The sequence below is a fragment of the Mixophyes fleayi genome, chromosome 4, assembly GCF_038048845.1.
Source record: "Mixophyes fleayi isolate aMixFle1 chromosome 4, aMixFle1.hap1, whole genome shotgun sequence".
Taxonomy (NCBI): Eukaryota; Metazoa; Chordata; class Amphibia; order Anura; family Limnodynastidae; genus Mixophyes; species Mixophyes fleayi.
The window spans coordinates 87,916,184-87,942,773 of NC_134405.1; the positions used below are offsets into that span (position 1 = coordinate 87,916,184).

General features: G+C 38.5%; 1 protein-coding gene across 2 annotated transcripts in view; it reads right to left on the minus strand.

Moving 5' to 3' along the window:
* Positions 1-2,855: 2,855 nt before the first annotated feature.
* Positions 2,856-26,590, minus strand: part of MCTP2 (multiple C2 and transmembrane domain containing 2) — a 134,555-nt gene continuing 110,820 nt past the window's right edge. For both annotated transcript variants that reach the window (XM_075207709.1, XM_075207708.1), the window contains exons 18-23: positions 25,450-25,569; positions 24,623-24,664; positions 11,651-11,760; positions 8,706-8,815; positions 7,673-7,770; positions 2,856-4,591 (exon numbers count right to left, since the gene is read on the minus strand). In XM_075207709.1, coding sequence (XP_075063810.1) covers positions 4,523-4,591; positions 7,673-7,770; positions 8,706-8,815; positions 11,651-11,760; positions 24,623-24,664; positions 25,450-25,569 — 549 coding nt within the window. In that variant the 3' untranslated portion in view covers positions 2,856-4,522. The remainder of the gene's footprint in view (positions 4,592-7,672; positions 7,771-8,705; positions 8,816-11,650; positions 11,761-24,622; positions 24,665-25,449; positions 25,570-26,590) is intronic.

The window sequence follows — 26,590 nt, forward strand, 5'->3', positions numbered from 1 at the left end:
TGATTATACCAGGAATATACCATACATTCCATCCATGAACTATAATACAGCTGGGTCAAACAGCAAGACAATAACCTGAAAACCCCAGCAAGTCTCCATCAGAATGGACAATATATGTTTGGAACCTATTTATCAGGACCAGAATCTGGCAGTTCATGCTCAAAAGTCCACAAACATTACTGGATTCCCATAGTGTGCACCAAGAAATAAAACATTTGGCTGCACTTACGGCTGTTAAAAGTAGATCAGTTATTGAGCCCGAGACAATTAAATTTCAATCAGGGCATTGGGTGTTGCATCAAGTAAAAGGGGACCTTAAATGCACTAACAACAATAATATCCACTAGTATATATGCAATAAAGTAGAAAATAAGAGAGGCCAATCAACTGCTGAATACTGCTTATACAGTGCCATGAAAGTAAGTGCACCAAGAACTGCTGGAGATCATGGGCCTGATGCAGAATTAGAGGCATGTTGGGTGCAATTTACGCTCAAAAATTGTGTCTGTAAAAGTAGTGTATTTACACCTATATGACGAGCGGTAGGCATCTCAAGTTGTGTCCAGCGCTGCACCAGCAGTATATACACAAGGCTTATACAGGTGGGCATACTCCCACATACATATAGCCAGGTCACATACACATAGCCAGGTCATAAGCCCAAGAAAAAGTTTGCCAACATTTGTTTTGATGATGAAAAACACATCATCTATTCGGGTCAATATACAGTAGTACAGCAGATCCAGCACTCTCTCACATAAGAATGAATGTAGCAAAGGAAATATTTTTAAAATTACTCCCACAAAATCCTATAATCTATGAACAATCGATGAAGAAAGCACCCATCAGCTTCAGGAGGTGAATTTGCAATCATCCAATGAGAAAAAGCTAGCTAGTGGCCATCATAACCATTAGCATGTATTTACACCTGTCCTCTACCTGAAGCAAAATATACGGCTCCTGGTCGGCCTCAGCCGCATTTACGTGACCACTGACCTGCATGTACTTGGCCTACCTTAGTCTGCCCCTTCCCTCCCGTCACGCCTCTCCAGACGTAAGAATGAGCAAGTCTGCATGTACACATTTGTGCGCTCTCTTTGTGGGTATGGGCAGCACAGTGGCCTAGTGGTTAGCACTTCTGCCTCACAGCGCTGGGGTCATGAGTTCGATTCCCGACCATGGCCTTATCTGTGTGGAGTTTGTATGTTCTCCCCGTGTCTGCGTGGGTTTCCTCCGGGTGCTCCGGTTTCCTCCCACACTCCAAAAACATACTGGTAGGTTAATTGGCTGCAATCAAAATTGACCCTAGTCTCTCCCTCTGTCTGTCTGTCCCCCTCTCTGTGTCTGTGTGTGAGTGTGTGTCTATATTAGGGAATTTAGACTGTAAGCCCCAATGGGACAGGGACTGATGTGAATGAGTTCTCTGTACAGCGCTGCGGAATTAGTGGCGCTATATAAATGATGATGTTGATGATGATGATATGAGCAGTGCAAATTTTCCTAACTTTCGCTAAGCTATCAGGTGTATGTCCAACTCAGCATCGGACCTCTTTGTTCAAAGCACAGATCATTAAACAGAGGGATAGCTATATCAACATTGTAAGTTGTATGACAAGTTTAAATTAAGTGCATATATCCTTATTCATGCTGGTGTACTATTCACCAGTCATCCCTCTGGAATACTAAAAAAAAACCTTGTTATTGATTGGGGGAAGCAGACTTTGGATGCCTTTCTCAGCATAAAGAGAGGCACTTTTGATGAGCAGTGGCTTAATTAGATGGCAATCACTGTTAACAATGCATGAGAAATGCCAGAGTTATGAAGAGCCAGACTGGCAGTGATAAATGCAAATGTCTACCACTGACTTGGGATAGACCAGTACATGTTTTTTAGGTCTTGTTTTGTATGGAGGATTTTTTTAATGAGCGTCTGTGGTCTATGACAAGACATGGATCATGAAATACTACATGTTCTTGACAAATATAACAACGTGGAAAAACACTGGAGGTTTTGCTTTAATGCAAGTTGCAGAGCAAATCTTCATACAAATCATTTTGAATATATATCACAACTTATTTCATTTTCCAGTGAGCACCACATGGTTGGCTTACAGTTGATGTTGATACCGCTATATCAGGGTCCTAAGAATATGGTTGTACTGTTGTTAATGTAATATTTATGGACATAGACTACAGATAACTATGGGCTGCCTTTTATGGTGTACATATGGTAAGTTACATGTGGTACCTACAGGGCGAGTGGCTCCCAGGACACCAATAAAAAGTGCTAGTGATAAAGAATTGTAGATGACACCAGTCAGCTTTGCAGGTGAAATAATTTATTTAACAACAGCTGGTGATTATCATCCACTTCATAGGGGTATAAAGAATTAAACTTTAGAAAATACACTTATACCACCAGCCACCAAGTGAGCACTAATGTAATATAATCACTTTTTGAAGCCCAGATTCATGAGTGTTCTATACCTGTATATACTCAGATCTGTCATTTTTCTAATACAGTATAGAAAATGAAAGGGAATTTGTTTGGTTGCTATTCGTTATATATAGCCCCTATGCTTTAACTATGGAATATTATCAAATAAATCCCCAATATATCCTTGGTTTAGGTCTTCAGAATTCCACCTGTTCAATAATAGACACAGTACACACAGGTGTTTTTTTTTTTTCTTTTAATCTAAATTTCACTGAGCCACATGTATAGGATGTATATAAATGAACATTTACAACAAAATAGTTTTATTTGATACAAAAATACAACTCTAGCCGGAAACAATGCTTTACATTTAAAATAAAAAAAAAAAAATAAAAAAAAAAAAAAAAAGGAAAGCATTTTTGACAATTATTAACAGACTAGATTTTTGAAGAAATATTGCTTTTAGAAGTAAGGAGTTAGTGATTTACAAAGAAGCAGCAACCAGTAGTGGTTGTAAATCAATATAAAATGCAATATTAAAATTTCCCTTGATTGCAATGAAAAATTAAATCTGCAATGCTGTAATATCAAATATACATATTAACACTATATTATATATACACATTATACAGGGAGATCAGTATAACATTGATGTATGTGTAACCCAATACATATCTTTGCAGGCTATTGACTGAATCGTACCTGGATTTAATTCAAATTCAACACCATGAACAGTAATTCTACATCATCTCACCCATATAATCCAGAAACGCAAGTTTTATCCTGCACTGTAACGTATGTGTACATCTCAAATACAGTAGTTTAGTAAGACCACTATAAATGACACATGATAAAAGGTATTATATTTTTAATACATAAAATGAGGAATCTTTGGCACTGGAATCTAGCATTCTACAATTTCTGAGCTTAGAGTATGATCTAGAAAAGTCTTTGGATAAAATCGTATTAAAATATATATTTATTAATGCCATAGTCAACATTTTAAACCTATCTTCTTAAATACGATTGCTTATCTGTACATGAGCCTGTATATTCTACTTGTGCGGCACCTGAAAACTGATGACAATATATTAACATCTTTGTCAAAACCTCATCATATAATTATTGTAGTGAGCTAAAAAGTGCTAGAAACTGATTATATAAATATATACATATATCTTTATTTTATATTGCTATGTACAGTTTTGGCAGTAAGGTGCAAATGCAATTTATTTTTCTAACAAAAATCAAATAGGCTTCAACCAGGTAAAAGTGATATTTTTTGTCGCACACTAGTACGTAAAGTACAAATGTGTACTGCATCCTCCATTGTGCAGGAAAGGGAGATCTTCGCACTACACTGGAAGATCCAGAGGGGAGGGAAATCAGGGTAATTGCCTTCCCCTAGCAGCAATCTTCATACCTTAAAATTGCTGCTGAGAGGCCTGATCATTGGGAAAAAGGGGGCGGGTCAACCAATCCAAGTGAAGGAGGGGCGTAGCTATGCAAAATCGCCCCCTCAACCCCCCAAACAAAATTCCAGGTCCGCCCCTGGATCTCCATAATCACAAAATGACAACCGATAGCGAAAAACATGCGTTCAAGACTGTAAAAATTGTCACAAGTCAATACGGTGAAGTGGACATTTCTGTTAATGTGGAAGATTTTTAGCACAAGAGACAAAACATATCTTAGGGTCCAGAAGAAGGCGTTAAGGCCGTTGTCACAAATTGTCAAGTATATTAAAAGAAAAAAAATTCTTATCCCCACCAGAAAACAAACTGAAAAAGTAACCAACAAAACATTAACACAACACACACATTTCCTAACTTCCCAATCATTTTGTGTTTAAGATATTAATTCCTGGTTCCTGATGGCAAATCATTGGTACATGGAGGAGGTTTAACTGAAGCCAGTCAGCAAAACTGTGTGGTCTAAGACACACACAAAATGGCAAATCTTTGGGGGTAACCTGCCCCCGCTGTGTTGTCCTTAAGGTCAAGTCAGTAAAGTCCAGGTGGCAACAAGAATTAGTGCATGATTTTACAAAGATAAAACCGAGAAGCTTGATGTAACCATACTCTGTTACAAGCCACTTCGCTTCTTCTTCAAGGCACCTTGGTTTCCGCAAGGTTTTATTTCGGCATACTGCACCTGTAAAAGTAAACAGATATGACGTTTGCCATTAAGTCATTCCAGCTTTCTACAGACTAAGTTAATGGCTCCCCAAGGAGACACTCAGAGAATCTACAGAACATTCGCAGTAATGAATCATTTTCTAAGCAGAAGAACACTGAGAATTAATTGGTAGCCAGAATGGAGTTTCTTCTACATGTGCAAATATTAAGTGCAGAAATTATTTTAATGAGACAGAGTGGTTTCTAACAGATTTTAGCAATGGCAAATAGGTGTCTTTTTACTGACTTAAGGCTATTACAACGTACTGCACAAGTGAATTAAAAAGCCCCCAGGGAACAAATAAGAAACGCACATAAGTGAACTGTAACAACCCTAGTACAAATCTATAAATAAGGATGACAAACTGAAAAGCATAGAAAAATAAATTGCATGAGGTTCTCCACATAACTGAACATGCTTGTCGAATACGATTCAGATGCAAGTTCTCATATAAGGTGGCATGATGCCAGTCTGGATGTAGAAGGGCTGCGTTTCTGGAGTACACACAGTCCGTAACGGACTTGCAGGAGAACATTTCGTGCCTTCTGCAAACTTCTTGCAATACATGTTTGCTTTCACCTGCACCCCCCATGGGTTTCCTGGCATACAGTTTGGTCCACTGATTTATTAAATTATTCTATATTATTGTATTTATTTTTTCTTTACACACACTTCTTTTATTTACACATTTTATATTTATTTGTATTTCATGATGTCCATTTTTTTATTCTTCCTTGATTTTTGTTCAATCATTTATCATTAAAAAATAGCCTATTGCTTGCTCTATTATTTTTGCTATGTATGTGCACTTTAAGATTGTCTTACATTTTCCATTATTCATTTTTGATGAGGTTGAAAAAAAAAAAAAAAAAAAAAAAACGACACCAGTCCATCAAGTTCAACCTATTTTGGATCTCCTGCGATCCTGCACTTATATTTGAAATTAATCCAGAGTAAGCAACCGCCAATCTGTTTCAATTGTGAAAATCCCCCCAAACTCAATATTGCAGTCTTATTTTTACCCTATATCCACTACTATCCTTCATTTTAAATTAACGGTCGTATCCCTGGATACACCTTTCCGCTAACAATTTGTCTAACCCTTTCTTAAACATATCTATTGAATCTGCCATCACAACCTTCCCTTGCAATGAATTCCATATCTTGACTGCCCTTACTGTAAAGAACCCCTTCCTTTGCTGGTTGTGAAATTTCCTCTCCTCTAACCTTAGGGGATGACCACGTGTCCTGTGTACAGGCCTTGGGGTAAAAAGTTCCCATGAAAGCTCTCTGTATTGACCCCTAATGTATTTGTACATAGTAATCATATCTCTTTTCTAAAGTAAACATGCCTAAACTGGCTAACCTTTCCTCATAACTTAATGACTCCATACCCTTTATCAATTTTGTCGCCCTTCTCTGAACCCTTTCTAGTTCCAAATTATCTTGTTTCATCCACCTTTCTTTTATTTTATTATTATCTCTCCACCTATTATAATACCACATTCCCTAATAATCTATAGCCCAATAATATAAACTATGTTACAGGTTTACCTACACTCCCACACCATATCCAACTACATACCCTTCCACCCAGCACACTTCTATAAAACACATTTTCCTACCCTTCCTTCTTATCACCTAATTAACAATTAAAAACTTCAGCATATTTCCAATGATCAGTTCTAAATTATTACATTATCTCTCTCATTCTACATACACACTTGTGATTCACCCATCTACTCCCACTTAATATCCAATTTTATCTAAGACAGCACATATATGTATCATTTTATTTTAATTTCCCATTGATATTCATATTATTGTTCCATTATTGTTTACTTCAATTTATGTTCAGTTTATGTATATCCCCTTCCTGCACCTCTCATGCCTTACTGTTCACCCCCAAATCAATCCTTAATTTGTATTCTTGATTTTCATTTCTGCATTAATTTATAATTTTTTCATCTGTATCTTCCTTCCCCTCTTTCTTTATTATTGTCATTATCTTCTGTTCTCATATCATTAGCTCACCTATAATTACCCCATGATATTATACATATATACATACACACACATACATTTGTTGTATATTTCTGATCTACTCCTATCTCTAGCCCTTCTCTCAGCCTGAATTACCAATTTCAAATCATACCATTATGTACTGCCCAATCTCTGTACCATTTCTCACACCCCCTCTATACTTTGGTTTCTCGATTTACTTGTTATTAGAACGTTGTTACTGCTTTGTTTCCTCCTCAGCCCTCCTTCACACTTACCTCTGCCTTGTCAATCCTCTCCTCCTAATCAAAAACAAACTGGACTCCTAGTTCCAGGGCGACACCAATACATACCCTCCACCAGCAGAACACTGCGACTCCACATAGAGATAGTTAGTGGTTAGTTGTAGTGGAGCACTCTACTTCTAAACTTTATAGGTGAAAGACTCCATATGAATAGTGCACACACATACCAACATCTAATGCACCCAAACTACCTCTTCTGTAATCTACACCTGAAAAGAAAATCTAGGAAAACTACACTGGGGTAGTAATGAACACTGTTTGTATCTTCAGAGACATGAAAAAAATTTATGACGAACAAGGCAACTCTTCCATCATAATGTTAACGGTAAAATAATATTTTCCTAAGATATCCATTTGTACGTTGTGTGCTGCTTGCTCAATTACTGCACTTGCAAGGGATTGCAATCAGGCCCGAATATGCAGGGTCAGGGTTATGTATTATTCCCGGATGTCAGGCAAACAATGCTGCACACTACAACACAAACTGTGCACTAGTGTTCAGAGTCCCACAGTGCTAGATCAGGCTGGGAGGTCTATCACGCACTGTAGGCTTTCAGAATGTATTACAGTTATCGAATGCCAATCACCAAATACTTAGATCCGATTCTACTTGAACATAATTGAGGAGCCATGCAAATGACATGTGTCTACCTAAAAAGTTTTTCAGGTACTAGATATCTTTTGGTAGATTCTCTAGGACATGATAATACAAGATGATTTCAAAGAAAAGGAAAAAAAAAAATCAACTTACCTTTTGAACATCAGATGGTACCCTGGAGAGAAAATCTAGAAACTCATTATTGTCAATGGCGTATGGGTTCCGAAGCCTCTTTGTAAATTTATTGATGCCTGCCAAGAAAAATCCATTTGAGCTTATTCCTACTTTAAAAAGAATGAATGCCAGCACATCAACCGAGGCAGTGTGAGCAAATTTACAGGTTAGGAATGAGTGTGAAAACCTGATGTTTGGGTATTTTCTATACTGGTCACATGTTAAGTTCTCTGAACAAACAAACGAAAATCCAGTCTACTAAATCACTGATGCACTTCTAGACTAAAACGAATTGTAAAAAAAAAAAAAACCCTCATTACATATGTACGTGTGACACTGCTTAACATGCATGCAGACGGTCAGAACAATCTTTGTGGTTTTACTATCAGTGTAGTACATATTGTACATTACAGATTCTAGAACAACTATACCAAACACAAAGTAATTTCAGGAATATATTTTATTTTTTATAAAAACCACACACACGCACACACACGCGCACACACACACACACACACGGTACTTGCTTTTTAAACAGGATCTTTCACCTCCATGACAGGTTCATTGTTTAGTACTGCCTATTTGAAACCTGTACCCGATAAAAAAATTCTCCTCCCATGGCTGGGATCACCCAGAAAAGGGACAACGAGAGAATATTAAAAACATACTGAGCAGCTCTCTGCGTCCCCCCTGCTCCGTCACTTCTTACTGGTGTAGAATGTAGATGTGAAGTAGGGTGAGGGCAGTGACATTGATTGGCATCCAGGCGGGGTTATTTAACATGATAATCTGCTCAGCTAGGACGCTAAACAGCCTCTCTGAGCTTTTTTTTTTGCGCTGCAAGTTATTTAGGGCCTGTACTTACAAAAGACCACCTGTTAGCGAGGTGAAAGCTCCTCTAAATACAGCATTATAGTGCAGTAATTACATAAACCAAGGTGTTCATGGTATGAAGAGGATCATTTTGCTTTTAACTATAAACACAATATATTGAAATTAGAAAGTCACTTACCCCAAACCAGAATGATGTATCTTAACGGTATAACATACAAAATAATTGTTGCGACCAAAAGTATGGAACAGGCAAGAAAAGACAGGAATGGAACACTCCAGTTAAATGTGCTGTAAGAAGACAAAACAAAAATCTATTACATGTGGCTTCTCAAAAGCTATAAGGAAAGTCATTTTCATTTGCATTACTGATTTCCTGAGCAATGTGGTGCCACTTTTGCAGCAAGAGGTAGCCATCACAGAAAAGGGATAACGGTACAGGGTGTTTTTCTCTAAGTGTAAATGTGAGGTAGCCAATGAGCAATTGGCCTTGATCAACGTATTGCGGAGTGAACTAGGCAATGAAAGCGCATACAGTATATTTGTATTTTTTTGAGTAGATAAACCTCAGTCTTCAATATCTGGATGTATGAAACAATTATGTGCAGAGCAGTCATTAGGTCATCAAGTATAGTTTATTTTCACATTCTCTCTTCAGGAATATTCAGCAACACATGAGTTTAAAAGGGTCTCATTCAGAGAGGAACGCAAGTATAAGCGTAACTTGCTGTTGAAGATGCATTCGCTTGACAACAGACAAAACCCTCAGTCACTTACATCTAATTAGCGAACATGTACAAAAACCTTTTATTTTATATGTTACAAACGTAACTGCTATGAAGTAGGGGTGTCAAACTCGTGGCCCGCATGCAGCCTATGCACATTGGGTTTTTTCGGGGCTCTGATGGGGCCGAGAAAACGGATACTTATCGGACACCTACCGCGCCCTCCTGCCTTTGCACTGAATGCTAGATGTGTCTTTATTACGCTCAACATTTGCAGTGAGGAGCACACAGAGAGCAGCCACGAGAAGAGAAGAAAACAATAGAGAAGAAAGAAGGTAATGGAAAGATATGTGATGGGGAGCAAAAGCAGCATGGAGGGCACAGTGTGAAACAGGGGAGACAGGTAAAGGGGAGTAAAAGCAGCATGAAGGGCACAGTGTGAAACAGGGGAGACAGGTAAAGGGGAGTAAAAGCAGCATGAAGGGCACAGTGTGAAACAGGGGAGACAGGTGAAGGGGAGTAAAAGCAGCATGGAGGGCACAGTGTGACACAGGGGAGACAGGTGAAGGGGAGTAAAAGCAGCATGGAGGGCACAGTGTGAAACAGGGGAGACAGGTGAAGGGGAGTAAAAGCAGCATGAAGGGCACAGTGTGACACAGGGGAGACAGGTGAAGGGGAGTAAAAGCAGCATGGAGGGCACAGTGTGAAACAGGGGAGACAGGTGAAGGGGAGTAAAAGCAGCATGGAGGGCACAGTGTGACACAGGGGAGACAGGTAAAGGGGAGTAAAAGCAGCATTAAGGGCACAGTGTCAAGCATAGGAAAGAAAACATTAACATTTATTTTTGTTTTTTTCTTAATAATGAACCTTGCCTCCCTCGTTATGCCCCTACAGGCGTAAGGAGTCATAAGTGTCAAAAAGTGTCAGAGCTGAATCGCCTCAGTTTCATGCGCTCACTTTCTGAACATGCGCAGTGTGGAAAAAGACAAGATACGCTGAGCAAACGGCGTACGTCTCACTCTGAGTCAGGCCCTAAACGGTTATGTATAACTACGTTTATCTGAAGCCTTCTATTCATTGGCATAATGGATTACTTCAACAGTTTGAGCAGAATAGTATTAAAGACTAAAAGAAGCCATCATAGAACAATGCCGGGTACTAGTTAGATAATCATGAAACAGGGCTGCACACTTGTTTGCCATAAAACTCAAACCTATCCACACATTGTTTTGTGTAGCTATTAATCCAAGGGTGGCCTCTCCAAACTATATGGCTTTTCAAAGCAATCAGATTTTCACCACTGAAAATCGGCTCAGTCCAGAGTGATCGCATCATCCATGTATATATTGACCTGTGCACTACACATGCTGCAATTACTTCTCACGCATGTGTGTGATGTCATTGTACTATAGTCATGCAGCATGTGTGATAATGTAGGTGACTAATCTGGTAGCCTGGCCTATATCCATACTCCTCACCAACCTACAAAGCACAGGTCATGTGGATCCAACTGTAGAAATTAGATAGGGCTGTCTTACTTGTCTCTATTAAATTAATTTTAAATGGTTCTATTAGAAGTTTCAGAAGCATTTTGATTTGCTTTGAACAAGCTACAACCAAAATCTTACACCTCTCTCAGGGAGCCCGCACACCCTTCTATAAACACCACACTGACAGCAGGTGCACTGGAGCTCATGTGGTTGTTCGATGCTAGTCCACCTCCCATAACAATTTAAGAGTTCTGTACTGTACTTGCTACTTCACAGTGACTTGCTTATTTTAAGCCCCATGGTCCAACGCTTTACTCAAAATAAACTGCCCGCCCGAGATGCATGCTGAACAGAAGCCGCACTGTATAATCAGGACGGAGCTAAGCCAGGCTCCTGGGGAGTTTAAAAAGGTTGGAAAGTATCTTTTCCTTGAATGACTTTAGATCCACTTTACACACAAAATGCACTGACAAAAGAACACGGCCTAACAGAAACACTGCCAAGCACAAATGAAATGTATTACTAAATACCTGAAAATGATTGAACATTAACAAATTAAGAAGAAGTCACCGGCCACAGTGTCTATGTAATCTCATAGGCAGTTAAAAGATCAGTCATTATTGCAAATTACCTGACCTAGGGTAGCGTGGCAGCTGTCAAATGGCTCCACCATATAAAACCATGCTATGGACTATGAACTAATACTTATTGGATATAATCTGATTTGCCATTTTTCATTGGAGCCACCGTTTCTTTTTATCATTAAACTGGTTTATTAAACTGTTGACACAGTTTATTAAACCCCAAAACAGTTCACAGAGATCCTGCCCTGAATTTGTTTGCCTGATGAGTGCACCTATGTTTGGGAGGGGGTAGTGGTTTGGGGAAGGGGGGGTGGGGGGTGGACTTACTTTTTTATTCGTTCCCCAAAGCAGGCAATTTCTTCCAAAATATTCTGAACCGTAATAACAATGTCTTGTACCATCTGAATTCGGTCTCTGATGCTCTTTTTTTCAGTCTCCTGTAGAAAAAAACCCAAAAAACATAAAAAGCACTTTTTTAGTACAAATCAAAACCCCATTTACTGTAGTGAATTTCCTATGAGGCAAGTATTATGGATTCGTACAAAACAAACAAGATCTGGTAGATATTTTGCCCAAGTTAGTCAGCGGAAGGAATATGAAACAGCAACGTCTGAACAAGACTACTGGTGCTGCAGCAGCGAGACATCATCTGGCAATGCCATCGACATCCTGCTGACTTTATTTACACATTTCAGATTGAACCAAGAAATGTGGCGATAACACAGTTTAACAAGCACAACATTACTTCTGCTGTAACTATCAAGCTGCTCAAGAAGAGCAGAGCTGATTCAATCTGAGCAACATAACAGCAATCACATTTTTTTTATTATTATTATTATAATACACAGAGCAGAGCACTTTGTTTAGAAAATGCACCAATTTCCGCACAAGTCTTTTGTTATGCAATTGTGGCATCAAAACTATGCAACCAAAATGAGATTGTGAAAAAAATAAAAGATGGTTTTAGAGGATAAATGAAAGAATCTGGACAGAGTTGCAAAGCTTTAAATTTTCAATTTGCAGGAACTTTTCCCAAGTTAGGCAGCGTGATTGGTAGTTTAGTCGATAGCCGCTAAGTATTGAGAGCTCATGACAATCACAGCAGGCCAAAGAGCTCGGATACCAAGAACCCTGAATCTGTATGGGATTACAGTTAAGAGCACAACCTGCATATGTTGAAAACGGTATGTATGAAACGGTAGCCTTTACAAAAACAAACAAAAATATCCACAAAATAGAATTACGGATTTGGGAAATGTATTTTATAAAACGCAGTAATGCAGGCATTGATTTTAGTTTGTTTTCACTTCCCAAGATCAAGATTGCTGCATTGCCCCTCACCCTAAAATTCATCACCGCCATGGTCTAACTTAGGTACTACAAAACTACAAATCCCAGCATCCCTTGCCACCTATCTGCTGGTTATCTACTGGCAAAGCGTGCTGGGACTTGTAGTTTCACAACACCTGGAGAGCCGCAGGTTGCCTACCCCTGATGTAAACAAAACAAATACATTTTATAAAGAATATACAATATTTTTTAAGCTGGCAAGTATTCAAAAGGTAAAGAAAATAAGATGAATAAAAACAAACAAAAAAAAAAAAGCGCCAGACTGCCCTAACCTGTAATTATACAGCCCTGTGCCATAAATATGGAAGAGATAGTGCACTAAGTCACAGAACAAAGTCAAAGTGGAGGAAATTCTATTACCTGCGATCAGGGCTGGATTAACCCCAGGGCTAACTGGGCTACAGCCCAGTGGCTTCGGGCATCCAGGGGGCCCTTGAAACTGCTCAGCAGCAGTATTGATAGGTCGGGGGCGCCCCCGGCGTGATCAGTGCTGCTGAGCACTTTCACTGCGGTCCTTCCCCGGCGCGCTGTAGTCTCCATACTGAGGAGATCTCCTCAGTAAAGAGCGTACAGCGCGCCAGGGAAGGAGGAGAAGGAGGTTAGTGCCGGGGGCTCGGATCATGGGGGGGCCCTCACGGGGGAATGGAGGCCCCCTTAGCCCAGGGGCCTCCATTCCCTTAATCTGGCCCTGCCTGCGATGGACAAAGTGCCTCTGGGACAACCGTGAAGACACTTTGCAGCAATGTAACATCACACCCATAGGAGGTGCGCAGGAGAATCTGTGGCACATAGTGCAGAGACACACAGAATTAGAGTGTTGGCGATCAGATGCCAGACCCCGCTGCCCTTCTCCAGCACGGACTGATTTTTCTGTACTACTAATGGGCACAGATGTTTCAGTGCAGACATGAGCACTGTACGTTTTGTGTGAATGTGAGCAGCACTGTAATGTAAATGGTGATGAGTAGATCGATAAGGTTTGAGGGATGGTGGTAAAACAGAGGGAAGATGAGGAAATGAAGTGAAGTAAGGGTACGGAATATTAGGATAAAAGGTGACCGTGACAAATGGGCAATGGGAGGGATGAGTGAGATTGAGGATAGCAGGGAAAGTAGGAGAATTATACCCACTGTAAAACTTTTTGAAGTTATGCCAAAAGTTTCCAAGCTATTGGTGAAAACAACTGAAGTGGCTTAGTTATGACACTATGTGGACTTACTAACTGAACTATAAAATGTATTGAACATAAGAGATCAGGCATCCAAGATAATTCAGGGATTCTGTGGTCCATGTAAATATTGAAATGTACTTTTGCACTCTTTAATTATCTCTAGCTTAAAGTGCACAGTAGCCCATGAATGTGAAGATAACCCACAACAAAGACCACTGCTCAGAAGCACAACAAAAATTGGTGGTAAAATGCAGGAGTGACCTTGAGCCAATAAGCCATATTCAGATTCATCAGAATTGCGTGGGTTCCTTAACAAGTATAATACAAGAACAGAAAAACATGAAAAGTATTCATGTCCCACATATCTTCAGTGGTACAAAGTCATCTACTACAAGAGAAGAAAAGATCCCCTTAGTAAATCTTCTTGATGCTTCTGCTAACAAGTCAGGAAATGAGCAACTTATTGTTTCTGAACCATTGTCATTCTTGGAAGATGATAGAGTAGACTTACCTGCAAATTTACTACAGATTCTTAATAGAACAAAGCTGATACCAGAAACAAGTCAAAATGGATGAAACTGCCACTATGGCCATTGTTGTTGCATTCTCTTTCCCAACCAGAGTATCTGGCCTTCTTTATTAAGTGGGCATTCATTGCATGGCTAATATAAGATGAACTTGTTGATGGGAGAAATAATGGTAAGATTTATACAACTTCTGCAACATACCAAAAGAATGAAGCATGTAAGTAAAATATCATAAACTTTGAAATATGAATTAAAGTTACTTCTCTTCGGAGATTGATGTATTGCCAACAAAGTTGGAGCTATGATGAAGGACTAGTGTCGTGGTTGAAGGACAACAGAAAGAAGTTAGAGAATATGGTAAAGTAAAATGGAATCCCCTTTCATGGCTAGGATTGTCTTAATTAATGCCAGGTATAATACAATATACAGTAATGGGTTTCTTGGTCCTATTGATCCTTTATGTAATTGTTAGTTGTTTTCCTATACTACTTGTTGACTTATTCAAGCATGGAAGGAAAAAGCTGAAAATCCAGGTAAGAGAAACCGGTCTGAATATCCAGTATTTTATGAGCAGAGGTGACATAGTTGGTCAGGCCAGGAAGGTGATGTCAAAGGTATAAAAGGGTGGAATTGTGGACAATGAGTAATGATCTGGATAGAAAATGGATGTTAGTAGCCATGTTGTACATGATTCTGTCTTTTTTATGCACTTGGTTGTAAGAGATGAACAGGTTTATGCAAAATGTTCTTCTCGTTTCTAGGAATGTGTACGCACTAACTACCACCAGTGATCATATAGAAACATTGATAAGAGAAATATATGTATACATAAACATGAGATACAGCCGCTTCTGGTTATGTTTAAGTCACAGGCGCACATTCTTTGGGTGATGGCGCACGTAATTAAAATGTATCCAATCTGTAATTAATATTTATCCAATCGGTGTGAATGCCAAGTGCAAATGCTCCTCTATGAATGGTGCCAAAATCATTGCTTATAAAACTTATGTGAAACTGTACAACCTTTGCCTTCTGATCCGATTAGAAACTCCGTGGTCCTTGTACACCCGTATCAGTAAATTTGATTATTTTCTACATCAAACCTTCTAAGATTCCATATTTGGTAAGACAGCTACGACAAGAGGATGCAGCTATAGCAAGAATCTTCTAAATAAAACAAAGTGTTCCAGAATTCTGATTACAATCCACAGGATTTCTAGAACATTTCTGAAGTGCTCCCTCTTACATTTTATCTCTCTTAAAGGAAGCCTGTCTTCTAAGTGTACAGGACTTGCACATCAAGAAAGCCTCACCACCACTGAAACACTCAAGGCATACAGTTAGCCAATATTAACAGAAAAAAACTTTTCAACAAGAGAAAAGGAACTTTATTGAAAATGGCCTGAAACACTTGCCAAAAAAATTTTCATCTGCAGGGACTGATGTTTTCCAAGCAACTTCAATCTATGAGTACATTTACATGTCCAACTGGGAAAATGCTTGAGGAGTTTGATGAAAGAACATAAGGAGTCACTACTTCATTTAAATAAAACTACTGCTTGCGGAGAGTGAATACAAAGTTCCTAGTCTAACAATTGGTGCAAATTTAAAGTTTGGGGGAATGATTCAACCTTGTACAGCTTTTGGAGAAGGCGATTTCCAGAAGTGAACGATGGCTGTGCTACCAGCTTTTACAAATGCCTGTGGATAAGGATTCAGTCTAACCTAATGAACATGGAGAAAAAGGAATTTGGATTTTCCATGGAAACCTGAAGGATTAAATGGTAAGTATAGCCAGGCCAACCAGACCAAATGTGGACTATTGCCTTTCTATACCAAAACCAGCAGGTATGCTACATGATGAGACCTGATAATAGACTCCTTTGTCCAAAACAGCACAGACTTTGCTCCATCATTAGTTATAACTAGTTTACTGTATTTGTGGCTAATATATTTACATTTGTGCATTTACTTATGTCCTTAGCATTGATTTTCTATCATTAAGGGGCATATTCAATTATCCGTGGAGCTGTTGTGAAGGTGATGTAACATTGCGGATTTCCCTTCGTCTCTCAGAGAGGTGCGAGCAGAAATTTGCATTGAGGAACTGTAGTACCTACAGATGTGCGCACCTGCCACATTCGGAGGAACACTGACTAATTGAATATGCCCCACATTGCATTGAACGTATATATATATATATATATATATATATATATATATATATATATATATATATATATATATATATATATATATATATATATACACACTTTGGTATGTGAGATTTAGTATATATTTGCTATGCACAGGGTAAATGTCAGTCCCAAGCAAGTCTGTGCAAATAGTAAAAAGATGAATCTGTATGTGTTTAACAGGATGGATGAGTGCATAAGAAAAGTAGATATAGTACTATACAGTGTATAACCAGTCTAACATTTGACACTGCACAGCTTAAAAACTTTTTCCTTTTATCTATATATTTCATATATAAAAGGATGGTGCACATAGTTATCTAGGAGAAGCATAACAGATGCTCTGAACACATTCTAAAAAGGAAGTTAATAGGAAAAGGTGCAACTCAATTATGTTTGTTTAAAAAGTCAAGTGAAGCCTATGACAAAATCAGAGAAAAGCCATGATTTGGAGCATTACTACCATTCTCCAATAATGTGATGGTGAAGTATGCACTGGTATGTTCAATATTTGCTCAAAATCTTTCAATAAAAAACACATGTAAAAAGGGTCAAGTCATCCAGGAAGGCAAAATTAGGAACAGTCTGTTTTCTTAAGAGGGTTCAGAATTAATTAACATCTTGAAGTTACATTTTGCATATTGTTTCTGCAACCAGATGTTCAACAGTGAAGTTTTTATGTAGCACCATTTCAATGGAACACAATGATGATGTAATTGTTCCATCATATCCCAGACCACAGAGGCCTCGCTTTTGACATTACAGAGAATGAACTATTCCATCGAACAGAACATGTAGGGAATCAAGCAAATGGGTGTTTCATCTGGGAAAGAGATGTCAAATAAGGGTTGCCTTATTATTCAAAGTTCATCACTGTTCTTTATATCCTGTGCAATCTGCAGATCATAACTTTCAAAAAAGAGAAGACACTGATGATAAAAGACCAGACTAGCAGTTTTAAATCACATACACTTAATACAGGTTCGCTGCATTCTGCAGCGGACAGGTACATGCCGTTTGTTCAAATCCAACTAATTGTTTAGTTTACGCATCATCCTGCTAACTTGGTGGACATAAATGGAGAGGAAAAAAAAAAATGAAATTCCCCTTTAAATCATGATCCATATTATATAAATCTATTTAATTAACTGTATACACACATTATATATAAAACATTACAAGGTAAGAGATAATTTATGCTCTTACTCGAAAAATCAATTAAAGGTTGCTCAGAGTTCTTTGCCTACAGCCTGGTGCTTTCATAGGATCACAAAACGCTTTGGCGACCGCTAATATTTTACATTTTTAGTTTCTTACATCACAGAATCCAAATGTATTTCTTGCCACTGATTAATGCAAATAGTCCAGTAATGTGAAATAAAAAAATAAAGCATTTTCTTAAATCACAAAAATATAAAAGCAAATAAATACCTAAGCACTAATCCCCCTGTCTATCTTTTTCAGAATGTTTTAGATACACCTTGAGCTGTCAATATAGCACATACTTGCCAACTCTCCCGGAATATTCGGGAGACTTCCGCATTTCGCGAGAGTCTCAGACTCCTGGGATAGTGTGGCAATCTCCTGGATCTGCCCACTTCCTAGTGAAGTGGGCAGAATTAGGCCCAAAACGCTGCATTTCACTGGGAATTGCTGCGTTTAGCCCCGCCCCTGCTGTAAAATGACGCGTTTTGCGTCAACGTCACGTGGGCAGGGCTAAGATGACCCAATTTTTTAAGCTCTGCCCCCTGCACGCCCACCTTCCCCGGCAGGCTCCCGGATCATACTTACCATAAATTGTAAAGTATGATATAGCCGCGAGTATATTTGGAAAAGTCACTATCATCATCATTGCACATCTAGACACTGCAGTTTCCGCTCATCCTTATTTGCAGTATTGCATCAGTTTGGCTGGAAATTATTTGTGAACAGAAATGTACAAGTCATTTCACAGATTGTTGATGGGATTGAGGTCTGGGCTTTGAATAGGCCATTCTAAATCTTTCCCCAAATCCAATGTCTCTTGCAGATTGCAACAGGTTTTCCTCCAAGATGTTCCTATATCTGGCTCCATTTATAGTTACACGTTTTTTAGTCCCCAAAGCAAGCCCTTAGCATTAGGCTCCTGTCACCATGCTTCACGGTAGGAATAGTGTTTCAGGGATGATGCATGGTGTTAGGCTCTACTTTTGCTAAAGCCAACAATTGCAATCTTGGTCTCATCAGCCATAGAATGATCTCCACTTCATCCAGTGTGTGTGGTGAACGTTAAGATTTTATGTGAGATTTCAGTTTTTGTTTTTAACAAAAGTTTTCTTTTATTTGAGAAGTATCTGCAATATCTGTTGTCCTAAAGACAGATTCTCCTAACTCTGCCATGGAAGACTAACTATGTTAGAGTTGCTATAGGCCTCTCCCAGTTGCCACCCTAACAAGCGGTCTTCTCGTAAGGCCTCCGTATTAGAGGATGGCCTATTCTAGACAAATTCATTGTTGTACCATATCATCTTCATTTCTTTATGATTGACTTGACAGCGCTCATTTACAAAAACTTTGAAATCTTAACATTCTTCCCCCTCAGTCTCAGATTTCTCAAGTTTAAGATGGATAAAAACAGAGGAAACATGAAAAAAGGAAAAAAAAAAAAAAAAAAACAAAAAAACACAGGTGAGGCAGCTCTTACACCTTCAAGCTAAATTTCATACATCTGAATTTTTTTAATTAAAAAAAATAGTTTCAATAAAAAAATTTTTTTTGAATACTGCGTAACGTGAATGTTGAACCTTGAGGACGATCAGCGAACTGCAAATTTCGGACCACAAATTTAAATTAGGTCTATTCACCACTGTACTTTGAACATGTTTGTGACAATTGAGCCATCACGTTTCAAGCTAGATTGAAATTATCAAGGATCTCTACTGATTAGTGCTTTCAATAAGTTTTGATAGTCACAATGACGTAAATACATTAACTATGAGACCCCCTCACAGATATATTTTTAAATCAATTGAAACACTAATTGTTCACAAATGGACTTCAATCAATTATGTGACCTCTGGACACAACCAAGGGTTTGCCTTAGCAATAGTGATGACTACTTATGAAATCATTTAAATTGAAATATTTATTTGTAAATAATTAAGAAAAAAAAAACTTTAGAAATATTTTTGCACCGAATATATTGTATCGGTGATTAGAACTTCTCAATATTCTATTTTCATTCCATAATAAGAGAAAATTAAAAGTGAAAGTATTGCATATTTCTAAGGCACCACAGTGCTCCACAACACTCTATATAGTAAGGAAAACAGGACATACATAAAATGGACATACAAGGTAGAAAAATAACGCAGACATGAAAACAGAGTCTGGAGGACCCTGCTCATGAGAGAGCTTACATTCTAATTGGAAGAGCACAACTGAGAAAGGAGGAGCGAGTGTGGCTCAGAGTGGAAATTGGGATGGATGTGAGGGTTCATTAGTGGAAGTGTTATATTACATACATACACTGTATGTACATATACATACTGTGATTCTGACACCTGGCAGATGAGACACAAACAACTTCTTGCTTGGATAAACGTCCAGCATCATTCACCCCGTCAGAACAGACACACAGTGTTTTATCCTCCACTACACTACACACCAATCAAACAAAACAAACCAGTTACACTCCGGTGGTGCACCTGTGTGATTGTGGGCTGCGTGGGAAACTAAGAGAATTTATGCAGCATGTTCCTGCAGATTACCTGGGTTTTTACCTATCCCATACAGGAGAGGTATGGCAAATAAGCCTCTGCCACAATATATATACTGTACATAGTGGTGGAAGTAGGGGTGTATATGGTGGTATGCCATACCATCACTTCTCCCTTCATTGTAAAACAATTAAATTCCAATAATTTACATTCCCACTACATTTTTCATACCGCCACTTCTAAATTTCCTCTTCTAGTACTGCATATATACATGCAGTATATATACACATACACACACACACACACAGATCAGCCACAACATTAAAACCACCTGACTAATATTGTGTAGGTCCCCTTGTTCCGCCAAAACAACCCTGACCTGTCGAGGTATGGACTCCACAAGGCCTCTGAAGGTGTTCTGTGTTATCTGGTACCAAGACGTTAACAGCAGATCCTTGAAGTCCTGTAAGTTGCTAGAACTTGTTTTTCCAGCACATCACACAGATGCTCGATTGGATTGAGATCAAGGTGTTGACTTTGCTGCAAAATTCCCCTGAACTCTTTGGAATGTTCCACAAACTATTCCCGAATTTTTTTTTGCAGTGTGGCAGGGCGCATTATACTGCTGAAAGAGACCACTGACATCTGGGAATACTACTGCCATGAAAGGGGTGTACTAGGTCTGCAACAATGTTTAGGTAGAGGGTACGTGTCAAAGTAACATCCACAGTAATTCCAGGACCCTAGGTTTCCCCAGCAGAACATTGCCCATAGCATCAAACAGCTTTCACCGCCTTGCCTTCTTTCCATAGTGCATCCTGGTGCCATCTCTTCCCCAGGTAAATAACAACGCACAAGCACCCGGCCATCCACATTATGTAAAAGAAAACGCGATTCATCAGACCAGGTCACCTTCTTGCACTGCTCCATGGTCCAGTTCTGGTACTCACATGCCCATTGTATGCACTTTAGGTGGAGGACAGGAATCAACATGGGCACTGACCGGTCTGCGACTATGCAGCCCCATACTCAGCAAGCTGTGATGCACTGTGTGTTCTAACACCTTTGTATCATAGTCAGCATTAACTTGTTCAGCAATTTGTGCTACAGTAGCTCTTCTGTGAGAGTGGACCAGACTGACTAGCCTTTGTTCCCCGCGCGCATCAATGAGCCTTGGGCATCCATGACCCTGTCGTCGGATCGGTTTCCTTGGACCACTTTTGGTATTAACCACTACAAACTGGGAACACCCTACAAATTGTCCCTGGTCAAAGTCGACCAGACACTTTACGTTTCTCTGCTCCTAACACATCAACCTCAAGAACTGACTATTCACTTGTTGCCCAATATATCCCACCCCTTGACAGGTGCCATTGTAACGAGACAAAAGTTATTCACTTCACTTGTTTGTGTGTGTACACTCTTTCACATACCACTCACATATTATACATTTATAAATATATATATATATATATATATATATATATATATATATATATATATATATATATATATATATATATATATATATATATATATAATCTCTATCATACACACGCGCGCGCGCACACACACACACACACACACGGGTGTAGTACGAGTTATTGGTGCTGTAAACACAGACAGAGACTCTTTTATCCTACAAAATTATTCCTACAGTGAACAGAGCGACAAAGAAAAAATTAACTACTTACCAGTAAAAAGACACACTGTAAATCCGAAGAGAGTACATCGCGACTGCTGCAAATGACGTCCGTTATAGGAGTTGTTTTATTTTTTATTTATTTTTTTAAAGCAACAATCCACGGAGCAGGTTAATATGAATTTTATTCCTAAGCCCCAACGCTAATCATTAACCTTAACGTCTAACCCCTAAAGTAAAGTAAAGTGAATACTTGACTGGGTCCGTGCATTGGGGCTTTAAATTCAGAAATTTGCAAGTCGTGCATGTAAGTGACGTCATTTGCAACAGTCGCGATGTCCGCTCTTCGGATTGGCAGTGTGTCTTTTTACTGGTAAGTAGTTATTTTTTCTTTGTCGCTCTGTTCACTGTAGGAATAATTCTGTAGGATTAAAGAGTGTCGGTGTTTACAGCACCGATAACTCGATTACCACCGACACACATAGATAGATAGAGATAGATATACATATACACATACACACCCCCCCCCCCCCAAAAGCTACAGATTACATGCTTCTCTTAATTACATCAATGGCATTAGGAAGAGACAAATAAGTAAGAAGAATGGTAAAGCAATGATGACATAGAATCCAAATAACAAAGTAAGATGATGACAGATAACCAGGGAAAATAAAGTAAACATTTCTAGAAAGTGGCTAGTAGGATTTCCAAAGCATTTAACTGTGTATCATATGCTCTAAAGAATTTAAGTAATTTGATTTAATAACAGCTACAACTCATGCCTGTTGTACATCTCCCTGAGGCTAGCGCACACATATACATGTAAAGTGCATTAAATGGCCATCATCTACAATGCTTTATTATTGACAACACTAATCTGTTTCGTATTATTAACAATGTTGCTTAAAAAAAAAAAAGAATTCCTGACGTTAACGTTTCATGTATTTCTAGCAGACCACTCACACATTACAAAGTAGATAGTTTGCCTAAAATCTCATTAAGGCTACCAAAAGCGAGTACCACTTGATCTCCCTACAGCTTCCACCAGGATGCCAGCAGCCTGGGAGATGGACACTTATTTGCAGCATGTTGATCCAGTCATTTCACTTATCAGCCCTATCCCTAAGAAACAGATGTTCCTAGCACCAAGCATCAGGATCGTGAGCTTCTGCTAATGCTCACACTATATAAAAGGTTCACAGACATCTCTATTTCTCCACTTTGGAAAACATGCTTTTTGCTTTTTCACGGCTGTTGGCTCCACTGTGTGGATCACTCATTTGGACTATTTTTATCAATCCATCAATATCGCTGTACATGGTGTTTGGTATCCGACTGAGCAGATGCTATTGTAGCCTTCTAGAAGCAAACAAGCAGAATACCTCTGGGAGCTTTAAGTGATTTTAGATTTTCAGATGCACATACTTATATCCTCTTGATAGTAAAGTTACTGCTAACATAAACAGTTAAAATACTAAAAAAACAAAAACAAAAAAAAAGGAGACTTTCTGAGATATATATATATATATATATATATATATATATATATATATATATATATATATATATATATATATATATATATATATATATATATATATATACACACACACACACACACACACACACACATATATACACACACACACACACACATACATACATACATACACACACATATATACACACAGAGTCTGTCCTATACATTGTAGTTAGCATACATTGTGATGAATTTCTTTATGTATAGCAAAAGTGTTAACATGAGAAAAAAGAAAAATCTTAAAAAGTAAAATGTATATGAACAAAATAAACACTCAGTGTTTTAAACATTGCCTGCACACAGTCCCAAACAATCACACCCACGCCGGCTGAATACTACCACTACGGAAACGGCGGAAGATTTCTTCTTAATTAATATTCAGTCTGCTTGGCAAACCTTTCCTTGAAAACATTTCAAATCTTTTGCCCACACTTATAAACATTGTATTTAGCCTGTGACAAATAGAAGCCTAGATTCCATTTCCAACATGAAAACAATACAAACCGCAATAAACAAAAGAATACAATCATTTATAATTTCAATCTCAAAACTTTTGTATGCCATTCGTTATACAGACAGTGGTCTTATGATTTTGTTATGAAAAGAAAATTAACATCTGGTTACAATTCATCCACAAAAGGACTACTAGACTTGATTTAGTGTTCCTCACCTGTGCGGTTTCATTGAAGCACAGCAGTGGGGTACAATCATCAAGGACATTGCTACACGTCCCACTCCCACAGAACAGTGCTTGCAAAATATATTCTTTGTCAGAAGATTATATTGAATATATTTTAGAATATATAACATGATATTACATTTAATATTTAACCATTTGGGCAACTTGTAGGCATCAATTCTCACAACTCAAGGTATCCCTATTGTTAGGCAATCCTCTTTTTGCAATTATATATTTGTGTAGAGTTATTAACCATAAAATAATTTTTGGGAGGGAATTCAATTGACCGCATTACTCGTGAGAGTAATGCGGCCTGCGCACTATTACATGTAGCATGGTAATTTCATTGGGGTAATAATTACCGTACTAATGGTAATAATGCGCACTTTTATCATAGTAACGATAATAGTGTGCGGGCTGTGTTACTGGTGAATTGAATATCCCCCCTGGAGTTCAGAGAGTCAAAAGCCAAACATGCTTCTTTATGTGTTACTTACTTTTTCATCATCCTCGTCATCTTCACCAATATCCATCCCCTCCTGCAAAGACAAAAAAAAAAAAAGCCATAGTAAATAATGGGCACACACACACACACACACACACACACACACACACACACACACACACACACCTTACAGTTTCAGTCCCCAAACAAATATTACTCAATAAAATATTGAGTACACTAAAAATATAAAATATTAAGTGCTGCCACACTATCAATATCATATATTTGTGTGTGTGAGGAAAAAAAACAAAATAGTACGCCCATCCAATACCTAGGCCTGCGGCCTTGCCGTCCCATGTCTAGGTATCCGTGCGTGCAGTGAGATTTAAGAACGAAGAGTAAAGAAAAAAAACAAAAAAATATAGGTCTATTTGAGAATTCCACTTCTTATTCCATGTACATTAATGTTATAAAAGATTCATTTTACGCAAATTTAATAAAACTACAAACATGAAAACAAAATCCAGTCTAATGTTTAGTGTATGAATCACTTACCGACTCTTGCATGGGAGCCAAAAAGTTAAACCATACATACATACATACATACATACACACACTTGTAGTGGTTATTGCCTGGGATGAAGTATAAAACAAACAAACAAAAGAACGAAAAACACAATGCTCCCTCCAGACATTAAAGGATTAGAGGTGAGCAATCATTAAGGTGGATGTGTGTCCAGGGACATGTTTTATAAGATAATTAGACTATTGCCTTGGGAAAAATCACAATCAGGTTTCATCTCCTGGAGACGCAGCAGTTTTTATTCTTATTGCAACTTTGAACATATAGGGCAAAAATCAATATTCATCTTTGCTTACCAGGTTGTCCTGGGTGCTGACCTTCCCCGTCGTGATCATGGTGAAGTTGTAAGCAAAGAGAAGTAGCAGAAACAAAGGTATCATGTAAAGCTCCAGATTCCATAGTGTTAGCACAAATATCTACAAATAAAAACAGAATAGAAGACATGAAGACACAGGAGAATCACTTCATTTATATACATAAAAACAAACCTATTGGATGGCTCATGGATATGCAATATGAAAATGGATTGCAAGTTTAAATTAACCGTTTCCATCCTTAGTATTTAAACGTTTTCTGTTATTAGATCCTAATACAAATTATAAACGATGTAGTTCTACCATTATCCAGAAACCGTGAATAACTTCCCTACTACTAGAATTAAGGATAGATTAACATGACTGTAAATACACCTCCAATGTGCAATTTCAGGGTTTGCCTCTTCATATACTAAGTCATACTTGTCAACTCTCCCGGAATGTCCGGGAGACTCCCGAAATTCGGGTCAGTCTCACGGACTCCCGGGAGAGCTGGCAAATATCCCGCATCTGGCACCCCAAAATGACGCGATTCACGGTGAATTGCATCAAAATGATGTGATTGGCCTTGCCCTGCCCCCTCCCACCCTGTAGGCATGCCCCTCTCCCAGACAAAGCAAGGAGAAAGTAGGTAAGTATGTACTAAGTCAGTTATAGGCAACCTGATGCACTTCAGGTGCAGCCCACTAATTCGCAAAAGGGCTGCACGTAATCCCTAACCCCCGCAACAAACCTAATTCTCAAGAGCTACCAACAGGTCATGTTTTCAGGATTCCTCACTATATAAACAGGTGGGATAATTACTGTCCCAGCCAAATAGATTAACTCACCTGTGTATGATTATAGAAATCCTGAAAACATGAACTGTTGGCAGCTCTTGAGGACTGAGTTTGGGCACCTCAGCCTTAACCTAATAAATTAAAAACCATCTCAGAACACATTAGCTGGTGCACACATCTCTTTTTTGGGGAAAGACAAAATTATAAACTGCACTAAAAGTATTTGTTTGTATTGCAGCGGTTTCTGGCTCTATCGCTGTTTTAAAGGGATTACTTTACATAGAAGACCTGCTAGACTTTATACGCAAGCCTGTTCAATATATTCTAGTCGAAGAAACTGTTCA